The sequence below is a fragment of the Schistocerca gregaria genome, chromosome 8 (genome assembly GCF_023897955.1).
Source record: "Schistocerca gregaria isolate iqSchGreg1 chromosome 8, iqSchGreg1.2, whole genome shotgun sequence".
NCBI lineage: Eukaryota > Metazoa > Arthropoda > Insecta > Orthoptera > Acrididae > Schistocerca > Schistocerca gregaria.
Genome location: NC_064927.1, coordinates 195,839,303 through 195,866,476, shown reverse-complemented (window position 1 = coordinate 195,866,476; position 27,174 = coordinate 195,839,303). Strand labels below are relative to the sequence as shown.

Sequence of the window (27,174 nt, the reverse complement as noted above, 5' to 3'; positions counted from 1 at the left end):
ACGGTAGCGGTCGCGCGGTTCCAGACTGCAGCGCCTAGAACCGCTCGGCCACACCGGCCGGCCTTCCGGGCTGTAGGGCGGATGCTCAAGTTGCTCCCACTTGAAGTCGGCCAATACACTGTGTGTGACCTTGGGAATATCGTGAAGCAAAATCATTCCCTTCGCAAGTAGTTCAGGACGTTCGCTCCTGATGGACTTGGGTGGGGTATGAATTGCCTCGCAATACACGCCACTGCTCGAGGAAATCGATGAGTGTAGCACCCCGAACGTCGAAAAACATGGTGAGCATCACCTAGCCTGCTGAGGTAACAGCTTAGAATTTTTTAGGGGGATGTGGTGCATGCACACAGCCACGCCAGACACTAGATAACCGTCCCTCTATGTTATCCCAAAGTGCCACATGTAAATTTCAACTGGTTTGGTGGTTTAAACATTTCGTACCTTTTCATTCGAACGCTCCTTATTATCGTATAATATTAGTAAACATACTGAAAACGGCAGTGATCCCAGGGAACTAGTAATAAAATAGCATATATAACAGTCTTCATCGCATAAAAACACACTTTTATACATAAGTGGTGACCGATTTTGACTCAGTGTGCATCGTCTTCGACCCATACATCACTGATGTGTGGAGATGATGACACAGAGCAGGAACTGCAGATACCAACCGCTGCTGACTGTCTGCGAAATATGTTGTGAATAGAGTTAGTAGTAAACAAGCAATGAATTAAAACGTCATACATAGTGCGGCAGTTTTTCACACATATCAGTGTTTATCGCGGCATATCTCCTGAACTATCTCTCGTGCAACGATATACACACTTCAAACAAAGTTTTGCATCACCCCGGTTCCCAGAACTCCTCAAGAGAGACGTTGACTGTGGATATTGTATCACAGACACAGTTCCTTTGACTGTTTAGAGATGTCACTAAACCCGCCCAAAGATGTCAACAACCATACATAAATAGCGGCTATTAGACGGAGGTGGTCTGTCAGCGGATCATTTCCATCATACACGGTTCAGACCCCCGGCTAGTGCAGTCTGTATTTCAACCATGCCTAGACGGTCAATACCGCGGTTCGGTCAACAAGGGAAATGTCCAGGCCTCTCGGAGTGAACCAAAGCGATGTTAAAACTTCCTGGCAGATTAAAACTGTGTGCCGGATCGAGACTCGAACTTGGGAGCTTTGCCTTTCGCAAGTGCACTTGCCCGCGAAAGGCAAAGGTCCCGAGTTCGAGTCTCGGTATGGCATACAGTTTTAATCAAATGGTTCAAATGGCTCTAAGCACTATGGGACTTAACATATGAGGTCATCAGTCCCTTAGACTTAGAACTACTTAAACCTAGTTAACCTAAGAACATCACACAATCCATGCCCGAGGCAGGACTCGAACCTGCGACCGTAGCAGTCGCGCGGCTGGCTCAGTTTTAATCTGCAGGAAGTTTCATACCAGCGCACACTCCGCTGCTGAGTGAAAATCTCATTCTCAAAGCGATGTTGTTCGGACATGGAGGAGGTACAGAGAGACAGGAACTGTCGAGGACATGCCTCACTCCGGCCGCCTAAGGACTACTGCTGCAGTGGATGACTGCTACCTACGGATTATGGCTCGGAGGAACCCTGACAGCAGCGCCACCAAATTGAATAATGCTTTTCGTGCAGCCACAGGACGACGTGTTACGACTCAAACTGTGTGCAATAGGCTGCATGATGCGCATTTATACTTCCGATGTCTGCGACGAGGTCCCCTTTTGCAACCACGACACCACACAGCGCAGTACAGATGGGCCGAACAACATGCCGAATGGACCGCTCAGGATTGGCATCACGCTCTCTTCATCGATGAGTGTGGCATATGCCTTCAACCAGACAATCGTCGGAGACATGTTTGGAGGCAACCCAGTCAGGTTGAACGCCTATGACATACTGTCCAGCGAGTGCAGCAATGTGGAGGTTCTCTGCCGTTTTGGGGTGGCATTATGTGGGCCGACGCACACCGCTGGTGGCCAGGGAAGGCGCCGTAACGGCTGTACGATACGTGAATGCCATCCTCCGACCGATAGTGCAACCATATTGGCGAGGCATTCGTCTTCATGGACGAAAATTCGCGGCCCAATCCTGCACATCTTGTGAATAACTTCCTTCAGGATAACGACATCGCTCGTCTAGAGTGGCCAGCATGTTCTTCAGACATGAACCCTATCGAACATACTTGGGATATATTGAAAGGTTTTTGAACCGCCAACCACTCCGAGGGATCTACGCCGAATCGCCTTTGAGGAGTGGGACAATCTGGACTAACAGTGCCTTGATGAACTTGTGGATAGTATGCCTCGACGAATACATGCATGCATCAGTGCAAGAGGACGTGCTACTGGGTATTAGGGATACCGCTGTGTACAGCAGTCTGGACCACCACCTCTGAAGGTCTCACTGTATGATGGTACAACATGCAATATGTGGTATTCATGAGCAATAAAAAGGGTAGAAAAGATGTTTATGTTGATCTCTATTGCAATTTTCTGTACAGGTTCCGGAAGTGTCGGATCCGAGGTGATGCAAAACTTTTTTTGTGTGTGTTTAATTTTGCCGGTACATTGAGTAGTGTATGCGAAATTGGTGGCGAACGTGTTGCGAGTTCGTTAGCAGTAAATAAGTAATAAATTAAAACGTCGTGGTTCATGCGGCAGTTTTATAGCACGAACATCGCAAATGTAGTGAGTACTTTCTTCATTTTTTTCTTTTTATGGGGATAGTCAGCGAGAAAAAGTTTCGTAAACGTTCGGTGTTACATGGAAAGCTTGTTACAAGTCACTACTAAGTGCTCTCATGCTCAAATACTGGATGAATAAAGTATGCATATTCGTGCGTCGTGGGCTACTCTTCTTTTTCACCCCCATCACCACCCTTTTGGTAGGTATATACAAGATAGCCTGTGTGTTCATTCAGGGTATAAGCTATCACCATTTAATATTTCATGCCAATCTGTCGTGCCGTTTCAGCGTGAAAGAGTAACAAACACACATACACGACCACACGAACTTTCGCACTTATAATTGTGATTGCACCGACATCATCGTGATTGCACCGTGGATCAATGGAAACATCGGTCGGATAACTAAGGTCCCTTGTTACACCAGGTCAGTCGATGGTCGTATCTGGACATGTTGGCAACCAGGCGAAAGGATGCTTAGGCATGCACCGCACTGTGGCTGTAGACCAGAGGGGGCAGTGTTACGCTATGGATTAGCAGGGGACCTCTGGTGGTAATCTAAGGCACCACAACAGGTGTAGGTCAAGCAATCATTATTGCACACCAAGTGCATCCTTTCATGGTTGATGTCTTTTATGATTCTGCTGGCATCTTCCAGTAGACCAGAATCGTCTTACAGTGATTTGCGGAGCATGACAGTGACCCCACGTTGATGTCCTGATCACTAAATTCGCCAGAGCTGCATCCTGCGGTGCAACTGGGCGACGCCACCATGCGCTAGCTAAATGCCCCCAAGCCACCGGCCCGTAATTCACGGTAACTGCGTCACCTGTGCGTAGACATCTTCGCCACAAGCGTCGGCAAACTTACCAACGACTTCCCACAATCTATGACATGCACAACTGCTGCTGCACTGCGTCCGAAACGTGGACCAACATGCTTATAAGCAGGTGGTCATAGTACTTTAGCTCCCGAGCCATCTTAAGGCCTATCTACACTACTGGCCATTAAAGTTGTTACACCAAGAAGAAATGCAGATGATTATACTACAACTGACATGTAATTACATTTTCACGCAATTTTGGTGCATAGATCCTGAAAAATCAGTACCCAGAACAACCACCTCTGGCCGTAATAACGACCTTGATACGCCTGGGCATTGAGTCAAACAGAGCTTGGATGGCGTGTACAGGTACAGCTGCACATGCAGCATCAACACCATACCACAGTTCATCAGAAGTAGTGACTGGCCTATTGTGACGAGCCAGTTGCTCGGCCACCATTGACCAGACGTTTTCAGTTGTTGAGAGATCTGGAGAATGCGCTGGCCAGGGCAGCAGTCGAACATTTGCTGTATCCAGAAAGGCCCGTACAGGACCTGCAACATGCGGTCGTGCATTATCCTGCTGAAATGTAGGGTTTCGCAGGGATTGAGTGAAGGGTAGAGCCACGGGTCGTAACACATCTGAAATGTAACGTCCACTGTTCAAAGTGCCATCAAAGCGAACAAGAGGTGACCGAGATGTGTAACCAATGGCGCCCCATACCATCACGCCGGCTGATACCCCAGTATGGCGATGACGAATACACGCTTCCAATGTGCGTTCACCGAGATGTCGCCAAACACGGATGAGACCATCCCGATGCTGTAAACAGAACCTGGATTCATCCGAAAAAATGACGTTTCGCCATTCGTGCACCCAGGTTCGTCGTTGAGTACGCCATCGCAGGCGCTCCTGTCTGTGATGCAGCGTCAAGGGTAACCACAGCCATGGTCTCCCAGCTGATAGTCCATGCTGCTGCAAACGTCGTCGAACTGTTCGTGCAGATGTTTGTTGTCTTGCGAACGTCCCCATCTGTTGTCTCAGGGATCGAGACGTGGCTGCACGATCCGTTACAGTCATGCGGATAAGATGCGTGTCATCTCGACTGCTAGAGATACGAAGCCGTTGGGATCCAGCACGGCATTCCGTATTACCCTCCTGAAGCCACTGATTCCATATTCTGCCAACAGTCATTGGATCTCGACCAACGCGAGCAGCAATGTCGCGATACAATCCGGCCTTTATGAAAGTCGGAAACGTGATGGTACGCATTTCTCCTCCTCACACGAGGCATCACAACAACGTTTCACCAGGCAACGCCGGTCAACTGCTGTTTGTGTATGAGAAATCGGTTGGAAACTTTCCTTATGTCGGCATGTTGTAGGTGAATGCTCTGAAAAGCACATTTGCATATCACAGCATCTTGTTCCTGTCGGTTAAATTTCACGTCTGTAGCACATCATCTTCGTGGTGTAGCAATTTTAATGGCGAGCAGTGTACTTCCCTCAGCACCACCTAATTTAATTCGACTGCATTCCATTAACCTCATTCAACATCTGTGGATGTTCATTTTATAACCTCTTTATACCCTCTTTTCGAGACACCATTCGTTGCATTCAACAGATCTTCCAAGAATTTTACAAGTATGCAGTGCAAAATAAAGTGGTGCTTCGATTCTTTGCTTTAAGCACATGATCTGCCTGTGTCCTCTCACGGTAGACATTCAGGACTTCTGTCGAAACGTCTGCTTGGATTTTAGTGACTGGTCAGTTCAATCTCTGTCAACATTATTGCACGCTGTATTCATGCGCGGTCTACAGTGCGAAATGCTTCTGAAAGTTTCAACGAAGAAACTCTGTCTCGAAAATTGACAGAAAACGCTAAAAGATTGTCGTCATATGTAGACACCAGCGGCAATATGCAATCAATAACTTCATAGCGCGATAGCAATGATAATGTTACTGATGACAGTGCCACTAAAGAAGAGTTACTAAACACGATTTTCCAAAATCCTTTTACCAAAGAAGACGAAGTAAATGTTCCAGAATTCGAATCAATAACGACTGCCAACATGAGTAACTTAGAAGTAGATGTCCTCGGTGTAGCGAAGCCATTTATATCATAAGGCCTCCTGTCTATATTATATACCAGTTAGGTTCCTTTCAGATTATGCCGATACAATAGCCCCATACTTTAGCAGTCATATACAATCGCTCGCTCGTCGAAAGATCCGTACCTGAAGACTGGAAAGCCGCACACGTGTGTCACACAATATCCAAGAAAGAAAAGAGAGGAGGCCGTCTTCTGAATTACAGAGCCATATCACTAATGTCATTTGGCAGTAGGATTTTGGAACATGCACTGAAGTACCTCGAACATGCACTGAATTACCTCGAAGAAAACAATTTATTTTACAAATAGCCTACAAGGATTGAGAAAATATCTTTCTGTGAAACATAGCTACATCTTTATTCTTATGAATTAATGAGCGAACTGATTCCATGTTTTTAAATTTCCATAAGGATTATGGCACCATTCCGCACAAACAATTTCTTATCAAATTGCGTGCCCAGTATCGTCTTAGTTGGTCGTCTGTCAGAAAAGTCACAGTTCTTTGTAACTGACGGAAAGTCATCGAGTAAATGAGAAGCAATATCTGGCGTTCCCAAAGCAAGTGTTATAGGCCCTCTGCTGTTCCTGAGCTACATAAAAGATTTAGGAGACACTCTGAGTACCCATCTTAGATTGTTGGCAGAGGATGCTGTCATTTACCGACCTGTAAAGTCATCAGATGATCAAAACCAGTTGCAAATGATTTACCTAAGATATATGTATTGTGTGAAAAGTGGCAGTTGACTCTAAATAATGACAAGTGTGAAGTCATCCACATGAGTATTACATTTCGGCTACGTGATAAATACACAAATGTAAAGGATCTGAATTCAACTAAATACTTAGGGATTACACTTACAAGTAGCTTATAATGGAACGATTCCATTGATTGTTGGGAAAGTGAACAAAGAGTGTGATTTATTGACATGACACTTGAATGGGTGATTTTTTTAAAAGGTACCTAAGTCACTTTTTCGTGGTTTTGAGAAACACAAAATAAACTAATTTTTCTTGTGTGTTATTAAATAGTACTTTAGTGAAATTACATATTAAAATATATATATAACAATTAGCTACGTTTTCGATGTGTAGTACCTAATAGTAAACCAGAAAAAATTGTTTTATCTTGTTGACTTACGTGCCTTTTAACACTGAATAAAATTTAAAGTATGGTTTTGCTTCAAATAGTGTAGGTTTTTAGTAATATCTATTAGCTCGTATTCCAAACACAAATTTCTAATAATTAATGAATATTGTTACGAAAAAAGACTTGTTTTTATGAACTTTATTCATTATCTTTGAGAAAAACAGAAGAGACAGGCCACTTCCAAAGATAATTATAAAAGGTATTATGGTTTTCTACAACGTGTTGCATAACTTTCTTTAAGTCTTCAGTTTTGCTTTTTTGTTGGATATGTTGTTTTTTGACCGATGTGCTAGCGAAGGCGTACACTAACACACTCCTCCCTCCCAAAACTCTACACCGTTATCGTGTATTGGAGATGCGAGCGACAATGGGAGGGGGGTGGGGGGTCAGGAAGCTGGACATAGAGATGAGCTGGAGCCATAGGTGTGGAGGATGGCATACTCCCTCCATCTGGCTTGCGAGAGCAGAGGTAAGTCCTCCCAAAAACAATGCTTAGGATGCATGTCCAGTCCTGAGGGCGTCCACATCTACATCCATACTCCGCAAGCCACCTAACGGTGTATGGGGCGATAACTGCAACGGCGACGGCGACGGCGATGGCGGGTCCAGTTCCATAGCGTTAGAGAGTGGCGACAGTGGAGGCGAGCGGCTCTGTCCTTTGCCTCGTCCTGGTGAGCTATGGCGGCACCATCGGGTGGTTACGAATGCCGCGTGGTCCTGTGAGGCCGTAAATCTAGGGGAAGAAAAGCAGTAGAATCATGGGGCAAGCGACAAACGCGATTTCGATTCCGGTGACAGCGCTGCAAACGATCGGGATCTGCAATTAGGGCGCCCAAAGACCTTCTAAAAAATAAGTTGACTCACTGATGGCGCTGCAGTCGCGGGATAATTTGAACCTTCGGCTGGACGCCATTATAGTGGTTGTAGTCTGATGTATTGTGTAGTATTGTTGTTTATGAAGACCCTGATCCAACGTTGTATATTTGTTGGGGCGTACATACAGTATTTGTTACTCGTAATTCTACTGTCTGTACGTTCCAATCAAAAGAAGTACAGTGGTGAAGAGTTGTGCAGCGATTAATTGTACAAATAAATTCGAGAAAGGAATGAATATTACAAATGGTTCAAATGGCCCTGACCACTATTGGACTTTACATCTGTAGTCATCGGTCGCCTAGAACTTACAACTACTGAAACCTAACTAACCTAAGGACATCACACACATCCATGCCCGAGGCATGATTCGAACCTGCGACCGTAGCAGTGGCGCAGTTCCGGACTGAGCGCCTAGAACCGCTAGACCACCGCGGCCGGCATGAATATTACATTTCACAGGTATGTGGATATTTTAAGTTGTTTTGTATGTCAGTGCACTTGCTTAATAAATATTTTTCTAACACGATATTAGCATAATGTTTGTGCATCTATTTGCAGGTTTCCTTTCTCAAAACCACAGAAGTTACAAAAAGGGTTACACGCTGCCAGGAGGCAAGATTTCCGACCGACAGAATACCATTTTATGTGTTCTGATCATTTTGAAGGAAGTTGGCTGATCGGTAGTGTTTTCATGGTGTAGGTTAGGTTGAAACTTGATAATTTCGTGATGAGTTGCCAAAGCACTATGCCATATATAACGCACTTCTCGTCATAAAATCTAAAGCAAGTTAGAGTCAGAAAATATCTATTAATATAGTGGGCAAATCTTCGAGTATTTTGATGCATTTTGGGTACATCTATCCTAAATGACTTACGAAGAATGCCAGGGGTCCAGTACATAACTTTAAGCTATGGCAGATTCCATGTAGGTACATAAGATAAATTCGTAAACAGTGACTAGTTGCTGTTTGTTCATAAATTAAAAGGTATATTGTAGTAGCGTATTTAAATGAGGCATTATGTTTATGACCTATCTCTAGGGAAGGCATTTTATAAACAAAAGCGCTGTATAAACATTCGAACTCCGCGCGTCAGTTTACCACTCTAATGGCCGCCGGCCAGCTATTCAATTTGTCCGCTCTTCACAGTCGACCACTCATGCGGTTGTGAGAGCCTGGTGGCGCCAGCAAGTGAGGGCGCATCCAATGGCGGCGGTCGTGTAGAAGTTACACCGGTGATGGTACGTCGTGTGGGTGGGAGCGACAGGAGGTAAGAAAGAGTTACAGCCCCTGTTCCCATGTGCAGGAAGTGCGAAGCTTGGCCATTTGTTGTTTCAAGATGCGAACAAAGTGTTCCGCTTCTCCGTTGGACTGCGGGTGAATTGGAGCACTTGATAGATGACGAATGCTATTTTGTTCACAAAATTGTTGAAAGTCAGGGGATGTGAACTGATGTCCGTTGTCCATAGCAATGACTTCAGGCAACCCTTCAATGTCAAAAATTGAGGACATCACTTGAATGGTGCTACGTGACGTGGTAGAGTTCATAGGCACTGCAAATTTTAGCTTGCTAAAAGAGTGTACCACAATGAGCCAACGAGTGTTCCAAAATGGTCCTGAAAAGTCCATGTGCACTGTCGCCATGGCGATTGAGTCTTAGGCCAAGCTGGGAATGTCCATGGTCAGGCTGATTGTCCACACATACGTGACACTGTGACGTCATCTGTTCAATGTGGGCGTCCATGCCCTGCCAAGTACAAAACCGTCGCACTAACTGTTTAGTGCGAACAATTCCCGAATGTCCTTGGTGAAGTAGTTGTAATACATCCTTTTGCAACACTGTGGAAATGAGCATACGTGACTGTCCACTGTCAGCGTGTACTGAGGTCACACCTTGTTGTACCGGAGGTTATGCCGACTAGCAAAGTATCGGCAGACTACTGAGTTCTGAATACTGTTCAATGAGCCAGGCCAAGACGTACGAAGGTAATGCAAGAAAATCTTCAGATCAGCGTCTGCTTCCGTGGCCTGTGCAATTTTTCTGTAATTCAGTGGAAAAAATTGCAGCAATTCAGAGTCCTGCGCATCGATCTGGTACCAACATGTGTCAGAGGAATCAAAATCAGAATTGGGGCCGATCAGAAGACAAGAAAAGGCGTCTGCATTGGCATGCTTTCCGTAGGTGTGTACACAATTTCGCACTCATACTGGGATAGAAGCAAAGACCAACGGCGCAATTTTTGAGCAGTACGTGTAGGAACCGGCTTTGACGGATGACACAAGGACTGCAAAGGGATGTGGTCTGTCACTAAATAGAACTTGCGACCAAACAGATAGTGATGCAATTTAGTCACGTCATACACAATAGCGAGAGCTTTTTCAATTTGTGAATAATTAAACTGAGTTTGAGTGAAATACTTGAGGCAAAAGCAGTAGGTCTGTCTTGAGCACCAATTCTGTGCGAAAACACAGACCCGAATCCGTAAGAGGAAGCATCTACTTGCAAGATCATTGGTTTGGCAGGATCAAAATGTACTAAACATCAGTCACTGAGCAAGGCATTTTTGAGTTTCTGAAATGCGTCGTGACACTCTTAGGTCCAAGCGATGCAATGGAGCCACGATCTATGAAGTGTTGGGAATGAATGGAATGTAGCATGTAACTTGCCTAGCTCTTACTGCAGTTCAAATACATTACGAGAAATAGGCTGGTCACGGACTGCAAGCAAATGAGATAGGAGAGGGTGCACACCCTGTTTCATTATCACATGACCTATGTACTGTAGTTCTGTCTGAAAAAAAGTCACACTCTTCGAGACGGCACATCGAGTCCTGCATCGGACAACACTCGAAAAAGAGTACGCAGATTGGCAGTGTGTTCCTCTGGCGTACGACCTGAGACGACAACATCGTCAAGGTAGTTCGAACAGAATGGCACTTGAGTAGTCAACTGTTCCAAGTAACGTTGAAAAAGGCAGGTATGGAGGCATTGCCGAAGGGCAAACGCAAATACTTGGACAGGCCCTAGTGTGTATTAACAAAAAACACTTTCTGCGATTCTTCAGTTAGTGGTATTTTCAAATAAGCATCACGCAAATCTATCAAAGAGGAGAGTGGTAGAACCAGAAAAATTACATGTGGAGTCGCACAAGGATCCATCTTAGGGCCATTGATTTTTCTTGTGTACATTAATGATCTCTCATCAGTTACACTGCCAGAAGCAGAGTTTGTTTTGTTTGAAGATGACACAAGTATTGCAATAAATAGTATGTCAAGAGTAGTTCTAGAAAGATCTGCTAATGATATTTTCATGGATATTAATAAATGGTTTAAAGCCAACTCATTGACATTAAACTTTGAAAAGACTCACTCACATGCAGTTCAGAACCTGTAAGACGTTTCCACCCAGCATATGCATAAAGTATGCAGAGGAGCAGATAGGTTGACAGTCTTAAATTCCTGGGATTACAGCTTTATAATAAATTCAGTTGGGAGGAGCACACCACAGAACTGCAGAAACGCCTTAACAAATCTGTATTTGCAATTCGAGTGTTAGCAGACATAGGCGACATAAAAATGAAAAAGCTTGCATACTTTGCCTACTTTCATTCCATAAATGTCATATGGTATAATATTTTGGGGTAACTCTTCAAGTCAAACAAAAGTTTTCCGAGTCCAAAAGCGTGTAATACGTATTATTTGTGGAGTAAATTCACGGACGTCATGTAGAAACCTCTTTAAAGAACTGGGTATACTAACCGCTGCCTCTCAGTATATTTACTCCTTAATGAAATTTGCCCTAAATAATATATCTCTTTTTTCCAACAAACAGCTCAGTTCATACATACAATACCAGGAACAAAAATGATCTGCACAAAGAGTTAAAAGCAATTACTTTATTTCAAAAAGGGGTCCACTACTCAGGGACACTCATCTTCAATAACTTGCCAGCAAATATAAAACATTTAGTTACAAATAAATATCAATTTAAAAGGAGTGGCCAACTCCTTCTACTCCATTGACGAATTTTTTAATAGAGACAAATGATGTATTGTGCATATTCATACTATTAGTATTGTTATTTCAGCTAAAAAAAAAAAAAGTTGACATGTTCCACATCCACGACGAGCTCCTCAGCATGGATCTATGGAACGAAAAACTAATCTAATCTAATCTAATCTAATCTTAGGAGAGTGACGGCCTGCGCCAAGCCTGTCCATAAGTTCTTCAGGGAGAGGCAAGGGATAAGTGTCAATTAGGGTCTGCGGATTGAGTGCAGTTTTGAAGTCAACACGACAGCAAGCAATTTGTAGTGTTACAAATAGTTTGTTGGAATGGCGTCGCACTGCGCTGGGGCGAGATCGAGGCACAACCTTACATGAATTACTGCCATAATATGTAGTAAGTTTTGAAAACACTGCATACACAGAATGTGCGTAGCACCTGTTGTCGCGAGACCGGGCAAAATTGACGTTGTTTTGCCGTTGCAAGCAAACAGCCTGGACATATAGCCTTCCGTTCCACATAACATGTCCCGTTGCACGACGGCTAACGTTGCTGCTTATGGCGAGCAAAACAGCAAGGGTAAGACTTCACTAGATCAAAGGCCTGGTTACTTATTTATCAGGCTGTCTATGCGTCTGTATGCCCGCTCGTTGTGGCGGCAGAGTGGGGCGGTCGCGGGCAAGAGACGACAAATCGGGACCTGATCAAATTTATCGGTGGCTGTGGTGCCTGTATCGAATTGTTCTATTATTTGCAACACTTGATGAGCGAAGGATCTGAGTACTTGAGATTTCTCTAATTCTGCTATCAGGGACCATGTATGTGATAGGATCATCATGTCACTATAAAAGTCGCCACAACTACACTTGAATTTACACTCCCTAGTAAAACCCTCTAAGTCGGTATACCACTGACGATACGTCTGTTCGGGCTTTTTCTTATGGTGAAAGAACTGAAATCGGGTAATGCAGGAGTAGTTCAATAACGAAAAAACAAGGGTGCGGGTAAACTACTATGAACAGCGTAGTGAACGCATTATTGTAGCCAAGATGGACACGAAGCGCACACCAATCACAGTTAGCTTATACGCCAACTAGCTCCGCAGATGACGAAGACATTGATGAAATGTATGATGAGATGAAAGAAGTTATTCAGATAATGAAGAGTGACGAAAATTTAATAGTCATGGGGGACTGGAATCCGATTGTAGGAAAAGGAAGGGAAAGAAAAGTAGTAGGTGAATATGGAATGGGGGTAATGAATGAAACAGGAAGCCTCCTGGTAGAATTTTGCAGAGAGCACAACGTAATCACAGCTAACACTTGGTTCAAGAACCATGAAGGAAGGTTGTATATGTGGAAGATCCCTGGAGTCACTGGAACGTTTCAGATGGATCTTATAATGGTAAGACAGAGATTTAGGGAAGAGGTTTTAAATTGTGAGACATTTGCAAGGGAAGATGTGAGCTCTGACCACAATCTATTGGTTATGAACTGATGATTAAAACTGAAGAAACTGCAAAAATGTGGGAATTTAAGGAGATGGGACCTGGACAAACTGACAGAACCAGAGGTTATAGAGAGTTTCATGGAGAGCATTAGAGAACGATTGACAAGACTGGGGGAAAGAAATACAGTAGAAGAAGAATGGGTAGCTTGGAGAGACAAAATACTGGAGGCAGCAGAGTATCTAGTAGGTAAAAAGACGAGGGCTAGTAGAAATCCTTGGATAACAGAAGAGATATTGAATTTAATTGACGAAAGGAGAAAATATAAAAATGCAGTAAATGAAGCAGGAAAAAACGAATACAAACGTCTCAAAAATGAGATTGAGAAGAAGTCCAAAATGGCTAAGCAGGGATGGCTACAGGACAAATGTAAAAATGTTGTGTAAAATAGATTCTGCCTACAGGAAAATTAAAGAGACCTTTGGAGAAAAGGGAACCACTTGTATGAATATCAAGAGATTATATTGAAAACCAGTTCCAAGCAAAGAAGGGAGAGCAGAAAGGTGGAAGGAGTATATAGAGAGTCTATACAAGGGCGATGTACTTGAGGACAATATTATGGAAATAGAAGAGGTCGTACATGAAGATGAAATGGGAGATACGACACTGTGTGAAGAGTTTGACTGAGCACTACTGACAACCTTGGGAGAGCCATTCCTGACAAAACTCTACCATCTGATGAGTAAGTTGTATGAGACAGGTGAAATACCCTCAGACTTCAAGAAGAATATAATACTTCCAATCCCAAAGAAAGCAGGTGTTGACATGTGTGGAAATTACCGAACTATCAGTTTAACAAGTCACGACTGCAAAATACTGACACGAATTCTTTATGGACAAATGGAAAAACTGGTAGACGCTGACCTCGGGGAAGATCAGTTTGGACTCCATAGAAATGTTGGAACGCATGAGGAAATACTGACCCTACAACTTATGTTAAAAGATAGATTAAGAAAAGGCAAACCTTCGTTTCTAGCATTTGTACACTTAAAGAAAGCTTTTAACAATGCTGATGGAATACTCTCTTTCAAATTCTGAAGGTGGAAGAGGACAAATACAGGGAGCGAAAGGCTATTTACAATTTGTACAGAAACCAGATGGCAGTTATAAGAGTCCAGGGGCATGAAAAAAACAGTGATTGGAAAGGGAGTGAGACAGGGTTGTAGCCTATCCCTGATGTTATTCAATCCGTATATTAAGCAAGCAGCAAAGGAAAAGAAGAAAAATTTGGGGTAGGAATTAAAATCTATGGAGAAAAAATAAAAACTTAGTTTTGCTCTTGACACTGTAATTCTGTCAGACAGCAAAGGACCTGGAAGGTCAGTTGAATGGAACGGACAGTGTCCTGAAAGGAGGATTAAGATAAACATCAACAAAAGCAAAACGAGGATAAAGGAATTTTGTGAAATGGGGGGATTAGATGAGGAAATGATACACTTAAGTAGTAGATGAGTTTGGCTATTTGGGGGGCAAAATAACTGATGATGGTCGAAGTAGAGAGGATATAAAATGTGGACTGGCAATGGCAGGGAAAGCGTTTCTGAAGGAGAGAAATTTGTTAACATCGAGTACAGATTTTAGTGACAGGAAGTCTTTTCTGAATGTATTGTATGGAGTGTAGCCATGTATGGAAGTGAAACATGGACGGTAAATAGTTTAGACGAGAAGAATCTTTCGAAATGTGGTGCTATCGAAGTATGCTGAAGATTAGATGGGTGTATCACGTAAGTAATGAGGAGGTACTGCATAGAATTGGGGAGAAGAGGAAATTGTGGCACAACTTGATTAAAATAAGTGACCGGGTGGTAGGACACATTGTGAAGCATCAAGGGACCACCAATTTAGTGTTGGATGGTATTGTGGAGGGTAAAAATAATAGAAATAGAACAAGAAATTAATACACTGAGCAGATTCACAAAGATATAGGTTACAGTAGGTACTTGGAGATGAAGAAGCTTGCACAGGACAGTATAGCATGGAGAGCTTCATCAAACCAGTCTCTGGACTGAAGACCACAACAATGACAATAAAAACCTTCTAAGTCGATTAACCACTGATAATACATCTGTTCCGAGTTTTTCTTAAGGTGAAAGAACTTAAATCTGCCTTCCGTGACATGAATCTGCTGTTCATAATAGTAACTTAATGCACCTACTTCTTCGTCATAGAGAGTGCATTGGGGGACGATGTAGGGAAGAGTTTTTGAATTAAGCGGGACACAGGGGTTCCCTCGACCTGCAGGAAATAATGGGATTTCACAGTACCTTGTATTCGGTGGACTTGGCAGTGAGTCTGGAACTGGGTGAGATATTCGAGCCTTTCCTCTCTCTTTTCATCGAACTGCCGAAATGGTGGAATGTTGTTTGGTGGCACTTGTTGGATAGGTTGGTTGGTTGGTTGGGCAGCTGACGCAGCTTGTGTGGCAAGCAGTTGCTGGAAAGTAGATAGCAATGTGGCGATTTGCTGGCTCTGAAACTGAAAAATCTGATTTAGTTCCAGAACGGTAGCAGTCTGCGGCTGAGGCACAGTGGCAGGGGGTTAGAGAGGGTGGGATAGCCATTCTAATGCCAGCAAATATCATCATCATCATCATTTAAGACTGATTATGCCTTTCAGCGTTCAGTCTGGAGCATAGCCCCCCCTTATAAAATTCTTCCGTGATCCCCTGTTCTGTGTTAACATTGGTGCCTCTTCTGATGTCAAACCTATTACTTCAAAATCATTCTTAAGCGAATCCAGGTACCTTCTCCTTGGTCTGCCCTGACTCCTCCTACCCGCTACTGCTGAACCCATGAGTCTCTTGGGTAACCTTGCTTCTCCCATGCGTGTAAAAGGACCCCACCATCTAAGCCTGTTCGCCCTGACTGCTACATCTATAGAGTTCATTCCCAGTTTTTCTTTAATTTCCTCATTGTGGACACCCTCCTGCCATTGTTCCCATCTACTAGTACCTGCAATCATCCTAGCTACTTCCATATCCATAACTTCAACCTTGTTGATAAGGTAACCTGTATCCACGCGGCTTTCGCTCCCATACAACAAAGTTGGTCGAAAGATTGAACGGTTCACAAATAACTTAGTCTTGGTACTGACTTCCTTCTTGCATTAGCTTTGCTACACCTCGCTTCCAGTTCTTTCACTATGTTGCCATCCTGTGAGAATATGCATCCTAAGTACTTGAAACCGTCCACCTGTTCTAACTTTGTTCCTCCTATTTGGCACTCAATCCATTTATATTTCTTTCCCACTGACATTACTTTCGTTTTGGATATGCTAATCTTCATACCATAGTCCTTACATTTCTGATCTAGCTTTGAAATATTACTTTGCAAACTTTCAATCGAATCTGCCATCACAACTAAGTCATCCGCATATGCAAGACTGTTTATTTTGTGGCCAAGTAAGTGGTCCCAACAGTCGGGATACCAATTACTTTGGAATAAGGCTGGACATCTCGGACATATTCTGAGTCGTGGTCACCTTTGTGCTCATACGGCAAAGACTACTAAATCCACCAGTTAGTCCCTCAGCCGTTAGGGGTAAAACCCAATGGGACTAGGGGCAAGTAAGGCTAGCAACCTGCTTCCCTGGTGCTTTAAATATGATGCTGGTAACAACCAACAAATATGAAAAGACAAATAAAAAAGCAATGTGTAAAGCTTCTGGAAAGAGGTATAGATTATTTCTGCAGCTCCCCTTCTGTAATACATGCAACAACAAGAACAAATGAACAAATAGAATCACTGCAATGACAGCTCCCCTGCAGCAACCTTGAACACATAAAAATTAAGCAAAACTTGTTGATCAGACTCAATGCCACTTGTTGTGGGTGTGTCCTCTCGTAAGGTTTTGTGAGTCCTGGCTGGATGAGGAGAGGGTGATATGATAGGTGGGTGGCCACTTTCCTCCCACTACAACACAAAATGTACACACGGTTAAAATACACTTTATTACTGGAGCCAAATGAGTAATTAACTTCAACGATGTCCAGTCTGAAGTTCTGTGGTTAAAAGAAATCAATAACATGTACTGTATGTTGAATCTTGTCTGTGTCCATATCACAACTATATACAGTGGCTAACATTCCCACACAGCTAGCTAAGGTGCGAGGCAACAACTATCAATGTACAGTGTGACTTACTGAGAGACTGAGGCAGCTCGGTCGTCGTTGGCGGTAGCGGCCTATATCCATGCAGCCCAGGGCATGTTATCAGCATGTAGCCTGGGGGTGTGTCTTGGTCTTCTCTTGTTCTAGGCACACTTAGTTCAGCGTCTGCTATACAGTGTTTCTTAGTGCTGACTGGTGTGCTGGCAGAGGCATATGCGAGCCCAAAAATATTTTCTACTTCTGACTCTTTGTTAACAAACTTTTAATTGAGTTTGAGTTTTAATTTTGTTATCAGACATGCTAATCACAGACATAATGCACATACTTCAGGAATTTTTAATAACTTTGCTTAATACCGTGCAGTAGTTTTTATAATGTTTCACTGTTTCTGGGACATTACTCCTTCTACGTGTAAGATACATTTCCCTTTGCTGTTTACAAGATATTTTTATTCCTTTAGTAAGCCATGGCTTTTTAGATGGTTTCTTACAATTATATTTCAATGTTTTCTTAGGGAAACTGTTTTCAAATATACTCACAAAGGTATTATGAAATTAGTGTCAGGTTCTCTGTACACCTCATCCCAGTCTAACTGTTGCAACCTTTCCCTAAAATTTGCAGTTGTTAAATCATTAATTGAATATACTACTTTGGAGGATTGTTTTGCAAACACCTGTAGACATCAACGGGAGAATGAAGAATGGGTGTAGGGTAGAATGTCTGTCGAAAACTACAATTGTGGAATGGTGTGCTAAGTTCCTTATTGGTTGTGATTTGAAAGAAGATATCAATTGATTTGGGAATACAGCCTCATCAATCATGGACAACAACAAATGGGAGACACTTGAGCACCCATCCTAAAGTCCTGACATCTCCTGTTGAGATTATCGCACCTATGGTCCCTTAAAAAAAAAGGCTTAAAGGGTCAACCATACCTGTCTGATGAGGATGTGCAGCAGTCAGTTATGGACTTATTCAAGCAATATGACATCAGTACTTTAACAGACAGGTATCCTCAATCTGGTGACTGAGTGGTATGGTTCCTCAATGGTCATGACGATTTTACCTGATTGGCACACTGATTCTGGACTGTACAACTTTCAAACAGAAAATTTTTCATCATCTCCTATACCTGAGTGGGATGGGGGTGGAGAGGGGAGCAGAGGAAGGGGAGTAGCCCAATAAAAAATACCAAAAGAACTGAAGAAGAGCCAGCCAAGAGGCACCCCACTGCACACATGTGTCCTTAGTTTAATGAACTCTCAGGCACCTTATAGCACCATGAATGGCTCATTGAATCACCTAATCTTAGACATGTAAGAAAAGTTTGCGGCTAACTTGAATAGCGAGTGATATGTGGAAATAAACATTCCCACAGTCTGACAACTCTGCACGACCTAATAGAATGAGTGGCTTCAGGAAGAGTCAGCCAAATTGAGGCCCCTATTTAGGCTGGAGGCGATATCACACAATATGAATGAGCTATCTCTGGGGATGACAATTTTTTTGTCCTATGTGCTCACCTAACAACCCACTAGGAACCATAAATGCTGTAATGATCTTATAAGTACTGATTCACTGTTCTAAATCAGCTGTGCGTGTATTCAATGTGTGTGTGCAGCTGGAGGAGCCGCCCGCAGGAAGGCAGCACACACAGGGAGCGGTGCAAGTTCCTGCTGTACTCTGCGTATGCCTGGGGTATGCCAGCCACTGTTTGTGCCATCACAGCTGCTGTGGACTTCTCTTCAGCAGTGCCCACCACCAGCCAGCTCAAGCCCAACATCGGCACCGTAACTTGCTGGTTCCAAGGTACCATATGCCTTAAGGTGTTTCACCTGTATTTCACACAGTACACTGTCCAATTAAAAGTATCCAGATGACACTCCTATGTAAAGCAGAATTGATGACTAGGTGTACGAGAGGCATAAAAGGAGACAGGGAATACTGACCATGGAGAAGAATAGTGCGTCAGTCAGGGAAACTCAGGGACTCTGAATGTGGACTAGCAATTGGATATCACCTCAGCAAAAAATCCATCAGGGGCATTTCAGCCCTTTTAAAGTTGCCCAAGACAACTATTGGTGATTTGAAGGAAATGTGAAGAAACAGGCACAGCAAAATCAAGACTTTTGTACTGATGGACAGGGACCAGTGAGCATTGTAGAGGGTGCTTCTAAAAAATTGCATGAAATCTGCATAAGGACCATGCATGAGTGCTATGAGCAGTCCAGTTACAAAACTGACTACTTGTAGCAAGTTAAAAAGAATGGGGTACAATGTCAAGCACTTGAGATGATGTTAAGACTGACACCATTCGGCAGTGGATGATTGGAAACGAGTGATTTAGAGTGATGAATTACATAATACCCTGTGGAAGTATGATGAAAGAGTCTGGATTTGGCAAATGACTGGTGAAATTTCCATCATGTCTAGTGCCAATAGTTAAGTATGGAGGAGGTAGTGCTATGGCATGACAATGTTTCTCATGATTGTGATATTGTGTTTAAGATAATGCTAAATGCATAACAATATGAACACATTTTATAGCATCATATAATATGTATATCGGCCTCCATAACTAATTGGTAAGCACAGGTGACTGCCATGCAGAGGACCTGGGTTTGATTCTCAGTAAGGGTAGAATGGGGTGTGCTCACACCATGATGCCAGCTGAGGAACTACGCTTCAGGTCACAAAAAATGACGCTGGCTGGAGAACGGAGAGCTGACCCCACACCTTTCCCTTACCACAAACAATGATTCCATTGGTGGAGGATGGCATGAAGGTCAATTGGTATGAATGGGCCCCAAGGACCTGTGTATAGATTTAATTTCGTTAGTACTAGGTACAGCAGAAAGACCATTCAGAGACAATGATCTATTGTATCAGCATAACAATGCACTCTGTCATAAAACAACATCTGTGAATCAATGGTTTGTAGACAATAATAGTCCAGAAATGGACCAGCCTGTACAAACTCATGATATGAATCCCTGGATGAGTTAGAATTCTGAATTATCTCTGAACCCCAGCATCCAATATTACTCCTTTTTTTGGTTTCGGTCCTTGAGAAATAATGGGCTGCCATTCCTCCACAGACAGTTAGACAACACATTAAAAGTGCCCCTAACAAAATTGAAGGTGGCATAAAGGCAATGGTCAAACACATCCTATATTAATGTTCAGTTATAGATGTCCTGATACTTTAGGTCATATAGTGAAATACACGCTACAGGTCCTGCCCCAAAACAATTTAAAAAAAAAAGTATCTGAATGGAGCGAAAAGTGGTAGTTGAATAACAAAAAGTGTGATGTCATCCACATGAGTGCTAAAAGGACCTCATTAAACTTTGGTTACATGATAAATCAGTCTAATGTAAAAGCCGTAAATTCAACTAAATACCTAGGTATTACAATTACAACCAACTTAAATTGGAAGGAACACATAGAAAATGTTGTGGGTAAGGCTAACCAAAGACCACATTTTATTGGTAGGACACTTAGAAAATGTAACAAGCTTACTAAGGAGACTGCCTACACTACCCTTGTCCATCCTCTTTTAGAATACTGCTGTGCGGTGTGGGACCCTTACCAGATAGGACTGATGGAGTACATTGAAAAAGTTCAAAGAAAGGCAGCACATTTTATATTGTCATGAAATATGGGACAGAGTGCCACAGGATTTGGGCTGGAAATCATTAAAAGAAAGGCGTTTTCATTGCAATGGAATCTTCCCACAAAATTCCAATCACCAACTTTCTCCTCCTAATGCAAAAATATTTTGTTGACACTGGCCTACATAGGGAGGAACAATCACAATGATAAAATAAGGGAAATCAGAGCTCGTATGGAAAGATATAGATGTTCATTATTTCCGCACGCCATAAGAGATTGGAATAATAGAGAATTGTGACGGTAGTTCAATGAACCCTCTGCCAGGCTCTTAAATGTGATTTACAGAGTATCCATATAGATGTAGATGTAGATTAGAAGTAGGACTGTACTGACAAGAGTGATGAGGCAGGTGCAGGAATAGACGAGTGCAAAAAGTAACATGAAAAAACTAAGAAAGAAATACAATATAACTGGGAGAGGTATGTGACTTTTATATATAAGAAACTATGAGCTCTGATTGCGGTAATGAAACCAAGCTTTACCTGGGTTTCAGCCCAAATAACTGAGCCTTCTTCAGAAGATATACCTGAATATATAATTTGTCTAAGAGGACATTATCTAGAATTAAACTAAAACAGCCTGAATAGGCTGATTGCTGACTGTACTGCAATGTTGAAAGTACAAATATGTAAGTTTTGATGTCCACCATTTTCCTATCTTATACCTGTGAGAAGAAGCCTCTCGCTCAATCTGTGACTAACTGCACACTCTTATTATTGCATCATTTCATACAAGCAGCACCATAAGGAAACTAGTACTTCTGAACAGACCGTCATAACTAATATGGTTTATTGGAGGACTGTGTACTTAATTCACACAGTTGCCATCTACACACCTCACTCATGTTCATGGAATTCATACTGATACTTTTCTGCATTATTGTTAGGACTTAAAGGTCAGCTAGCCACTGCTATTTGAACAAATACTTTGGGTTTATACTGACTGAGGATCGGCAACATGGGAATGTGGATGAAAAAGGCAAAAAAAGAGTGGAGATGATATGTAATTTAGTTGTCCCTCCAACTAGTACTTTTGCTGCTCCCAAATTTTGTTCGTTACCATCTGCTGTGTATTTAATAAATATAGCTATTAAAAAAAGTGTTCTGTAGGTGACTAATAATGTTAAGGTAATTGTTAATGACTGTACCTATAGTCAGCTATACTCTGCTAACCAAGTTGAACCCTTTGTGTAAACAGGCACATCTTCTGCCATTAGTCGTCAGTGTATTTAGCATTGTAAGATCACTGTAAGTAAGGCTTACATGTGTATTAGGTATTTTGTTCTTATTCTAGTGCGACTAAAACACTGATACTTGGTAAGGTTTTGGAAGTTTTAAGATCTTTTCATAATCACTGTGCTAAATGATTGACCAGTAGCTATGCAGTACCAATATGAAGAAAGGTGTATGTCTGGCGACACATCACTTACAGTGATAAGATGACTCTTTAACTGACAACTGGTAGTTACCTAGTGTATGTTCTCACTCAGATTATTATCTTACCTCAAGTTTGGAGGTATCAGGTTACAACTCAGGCAAATGGGTGAGATCACCCACACTCCCCTTACCCAGTGAAGCACCTTGCAGCCTGTGCACCACAGGCAATTGTGCACAGTCACCCAGGGGATCCCTCACCCTATCCACGCACCTGAGGAAATTGTATGTTGAACGTGTGAGATCAGGACATAACTTGTGTGTGCTTTGTAATTTTTTCATTCTATTTACATTTGTTACTCATAATGCAATACTTAAATTTTAATAATTCGTTTCTGATTGACTTCATCATTCTGTGTACAGTATTCGTATTGTAATCATTTCATTCTGACCATTTTTCTGCATACAGCATAAAGAAAATGGGAACTTGTAGCAGTAGGTGAAGAAAATACACACACACACACACACACACACACACACACACACACACACACACACTATTTACAAACAAATTAACTGACTACAAACTCAGTCACTCAACGAATAATGTGACTACAATATCGGAAAATGATGCGTTGCGAGAAAAAAATGTTCCAGGTGCAAAGTTAATATTGGTATAGTGGAAATTTGTTTGCGGTGCAAAAAGGCACCTCCTAACTACCACTCCTTCATTGGCAAAGTCAATTTTGTATTTTCAAATGTGACCACCTCCCCTCTGCATTTTTATTACATATTCAGACTTTATGCCAAAAAATATGAATGGTCCATTCAAACCATCATTTTCCATTATTGGTAGATGGACAAATATCAAGTGTGCCTGTATTTACAATTAAGAACTAACGCATTTTATTCTACCTTTCATTTATGTAAATGTAAATCTTTGTGTTCTAACAGTTGAGATCTGTTCCAAAATGTACTTTAGTGTTGCAAATTGCATTTTATAGTACAATGCAGTTAACCTTTTCATGTTTAGAAACAATGTTTAGCATGATCCAGGAAAAACAATGTGGATGTAACAGTTTTCTGTTCCCATTGTGGTGCCTGATTTTGTTGAGACCCCTTGCTTTTCACTATTGTGTGCTCAATTTTGGTGAGTTCCCTTGGAATGCTTGATTTCTATGAGTGTCCATGGCAGATGCGACTGTTGCTATTACTTAATGGATATTTTGCCTTATTACAGTGTTTTTGATTTGTATTCTGCTGGTAGCCTAGAGTTGTGGCAGCTGGAGAGAAACACACACTGAAATCAGTCACCCTGATGGTGGGGTTCAATTGTGGCCAGCTAAATTGAGTGTTGATATGGTTTGGGTACTCACAACAATCAACCCCTTAGAGAACAGGAAACAACATTACTATACAAGTAGCTTACTTGCCATAAATGTCAATATACTGTCATATTATCTGCATTGAACAATCACATTTCAAACAATGGAAAATTCTGGATGAAGTATAACAGTATTATGAAAAGGAAAGCTGCCACACACCATATAGTGGAGATGTTGAGTTGCAGATACGCACAATAGAAAGACTGTCACAAATAAAGCTTTTGGACGGCAAGGCCTTCATCAAAAAAGATGACACACACACACACACACACACACACACACACACACACACACACACACACACACTCATACACACACAAACCCAACTCACACACACATGACTGCAATCCCAGGCAACTGAAGTCACACTGCGAGCAGCAGCACCAGTGCATGATGGGAGTGGTGATTGGGTGTTGGTGGGGAGCAGGCTGGGGTATGGATGGGGTGGGATAGTAGGGTAGGGGTCATGGACAGTGAAGTGCTGCTGGAGAGTGAGTAGGGACAAGGTGGAGAGAGGGTAGGGCAGCTATTTGCAGTTGGGAGGTTAGACAGTGGGTAGGGGAGAGGTGGGGAGGGTGAGGAGGTGGGGTTAGCAGAAATGGAGAGAAGTGAAAAGACTGGGTGCAAAGGTGAAATGATGGCTTTGTAGTACCGGAATGGGAACAGGGAAGGGGATGGATGGGTGAGAACAATGACTAACGAAGGTTGAGGCTAGGAGGGTTATGGAAACATAGGATATATTGCAGGGAAATTTCCCGCCTGCACAGTTCAGAAAAGCAGATGTTGGTGGGAAGGATCTATACAGCACAGGCTGTGAAGCAGTCATTTCTGCAAAATGTGCTCCTGGTTATCTTATTCTTCTGGCTTGATATCATCTACATCCGTATCTTAAATGTGAGCTGAATAATTCACATTCTGACTCTCAGATTTTAATATGTTCTGGTGTTTTATGGAAATGAGATCTTCGAAGTTAGAATGTCTGAAGACATTTGATATTTGGTATATAGTTGTAAGCTCAGTATGAACACTACTCGTATAGTATCTATTGCAAGCCACAAGCGACCATGAGAAACAAAATTCATCCTCCTCAGAAGTACTCTGGACATTAATACACGCCTGCTTAGTGGAAATATCTTTTGGAAGAGGGATGAAGCTGGACACTTTTTTCATCGAATCAAAGGCAGGTGAGCATACATCAAGGACGAGTACTTGGCTGTGTGCCTTACCAACTCTTATTCACACATTTCAGGAAAATGGCCCGATATGACACTCTTGGTAAAAGTTCTGAACTACTTTGTGATGAATCACCATGCAATATCATGCTATTAGCCCCTCAAATTTGAATAACCCTCTTTTCCTCACCAACATCACTACCTTCTTTTAGCAAATGTGTGAGTGCCCACTATAGAACTTCCTTGCACTTAGTGATGGAATACCACTGATAACTGATGATTCTAGGGTGTCCTTTTTCAAAACAGCTTGCCAAGCATTGAGGAAAGTGGCAGGATCTCAATACTCCACATTACTGTGTGTGATGCAAAATTGCTCAATTGGTCACTAAATGAAATGCCATTAGTTAAAAATCCATTTAGCAAACAATTCAGCAATTTTGCAGCACTAATATTAATTTGCATTATGACTGCATTTGTTCTGCATGACTTTATGTCAGAATTACAATTCCACATTAGAGTTGTGAATGCGAGCTTGTGAAATTGTATCCCCAAAAATGCCAGCAACATCAGAGTAGTCCAGTGCAGCTGCAAGATCTGTTTAATGATCTGTAACAGAGTGTGCAGGTGAACTGCTACTGCTAGACCAATGAAGATTTTGAGGTTATGCCCAATACCAATTATCACTGGATGATGCAGGACGCAGAGACCATGGCTGTGTTTGCAGATGAGCTGGTGTCATCAACTCATACCACAGTAATGATGATGGGCCATTCTGCGCTGGTGTTTGCAGCAGCTGTCAATCCACCATTGATAAATCAGGGTGGAACAACGAATGCATCATCATTGTGTCATGACATGGCGCTATTTTTGGATATATAATGAACACACATATACATGGAGAAAAAGAAATTGTTTTAAATACATACCTCTATTGTCACTGTAGAGTCAAATTTGGGGGTGGTTGTAAGTGCCTGATTACCATCATCATAACCATGTTCACTATTGGACTTCATCTTTGCTGATGCTTTGAGGCTTGCTGATGCTTTAAGGCTTGCAGCATGCTGTGACTGTTACCAGTGGAGCTCGGCCTATGCCTCAGACACCAATAGCCAATTTTTGCTGCCCGCAGTTTATTCTGGTGAGCGATGACATGACTCTGTGAGTGGAACATACACATCAAACATCAGCAAGGATGTAAATGTCAGGTGTCACTAAGAGTCTAGTAGCTATCACAGTATGCACAATTTGTGCAATAATAGGAATGGAAGGCAAATAGAATAATCTATTCCTCCACAGCTGCACAGCACCCATCTCTTGCACCCAGCCTGCCTACATACTGTAGTTTGCTATCTGGAGATAGAGACTCACATCTATATAAAGGTGCTACTAGCTTCAGATACATGCTAAAATATGACACAAACACAAATCAAACAACGGAAAATCCAGGATGCAATGTAACAATATTATGAAAAGGAAAGTTGCTACTCATCGTATAGCGGAGATGCTTAATCGCAGATAGGCACAAAAAAAAAAAAAAGAAAAAAGACCGTCACAAATAAAGCTTTTGGCCAGTAACATCTTCATCATAAATAGAAAATAGACACACACATACACTCATGCAAATGCTACTTACACACAAATGACTACAGTCTCAGGCAGCTGAAATGTGGATTCAATTGACTGAGACTGCAATCATGTGTGTGTGAGTTGCATTTGTGTGAGTATGTGTGTGTGTGTGTGTGTGTGTGTGTGTGTGTGTGTGTGTGTGTGTGTGTGTGTGTGTGTGTCATTTATTTTGGATGAAGACCTTACTGGACAAAAGCTTTATTTGTGACAGTCTTTTTGCTCTGCCTGTCTATGACTCGGCATCTCCACTATATGGTGACATACAAACCCAAACTTTTCACCAATACTGATCTGCAAGGAATAAAAAAAGAAAGAGACCTCTTTTTAACCATGTGGAAAAATGGCCATGTGAAAAGACACTGGTACTGTTTGTCAGTTCTATGCTTTAGCACTAACATCATAGCTCCCTAATGTTGACCAGTTTTTTTTTTTTTTTTTTTTTTTAACAAAGGAAGTATTAACATCACTTTGTATTCATATAAAGAATTGGTATATTTAGATATTATCTATCTCTGTATAGAATATCAATGCTTCTGATACCTATAATTATATAGTACCATATGCTAGCCATGATAGGATCTCCAACACAGTGCAAACTATACAGAATATCCAGTATTTCCATTTAACATCCAGATTTGTTAAAATA

At 42.1% G+C, this 27,174-nt stretch overlaps 1 protein-coding gene across 2 annotated transcripts in view; it reads left to right on the top strand.

Annotated features, from left to right (window-relative positions):
• The window catches only part of LOC126284536 (probable G-protein coupled receptor Mth-like 4), a 242,076-nt gene that overhangs the window by 177,057 nt on the left and 37,845 nt on the right, over window positions 1-27,174 (top strand). For both annotated transcript variants that reach the window (XM_049983535.1, XM_049983536.1), the window contains exon 8: window positions 18,919-19,106. In XM_049983535.1, the coding sequence (XP_049839492.1) occupies window positions 18,919-19,106 (188 nt within the window). The remainder of the gene's footprint in view (window positions 1-18,918; window positions 19,107-27,174) is intronic.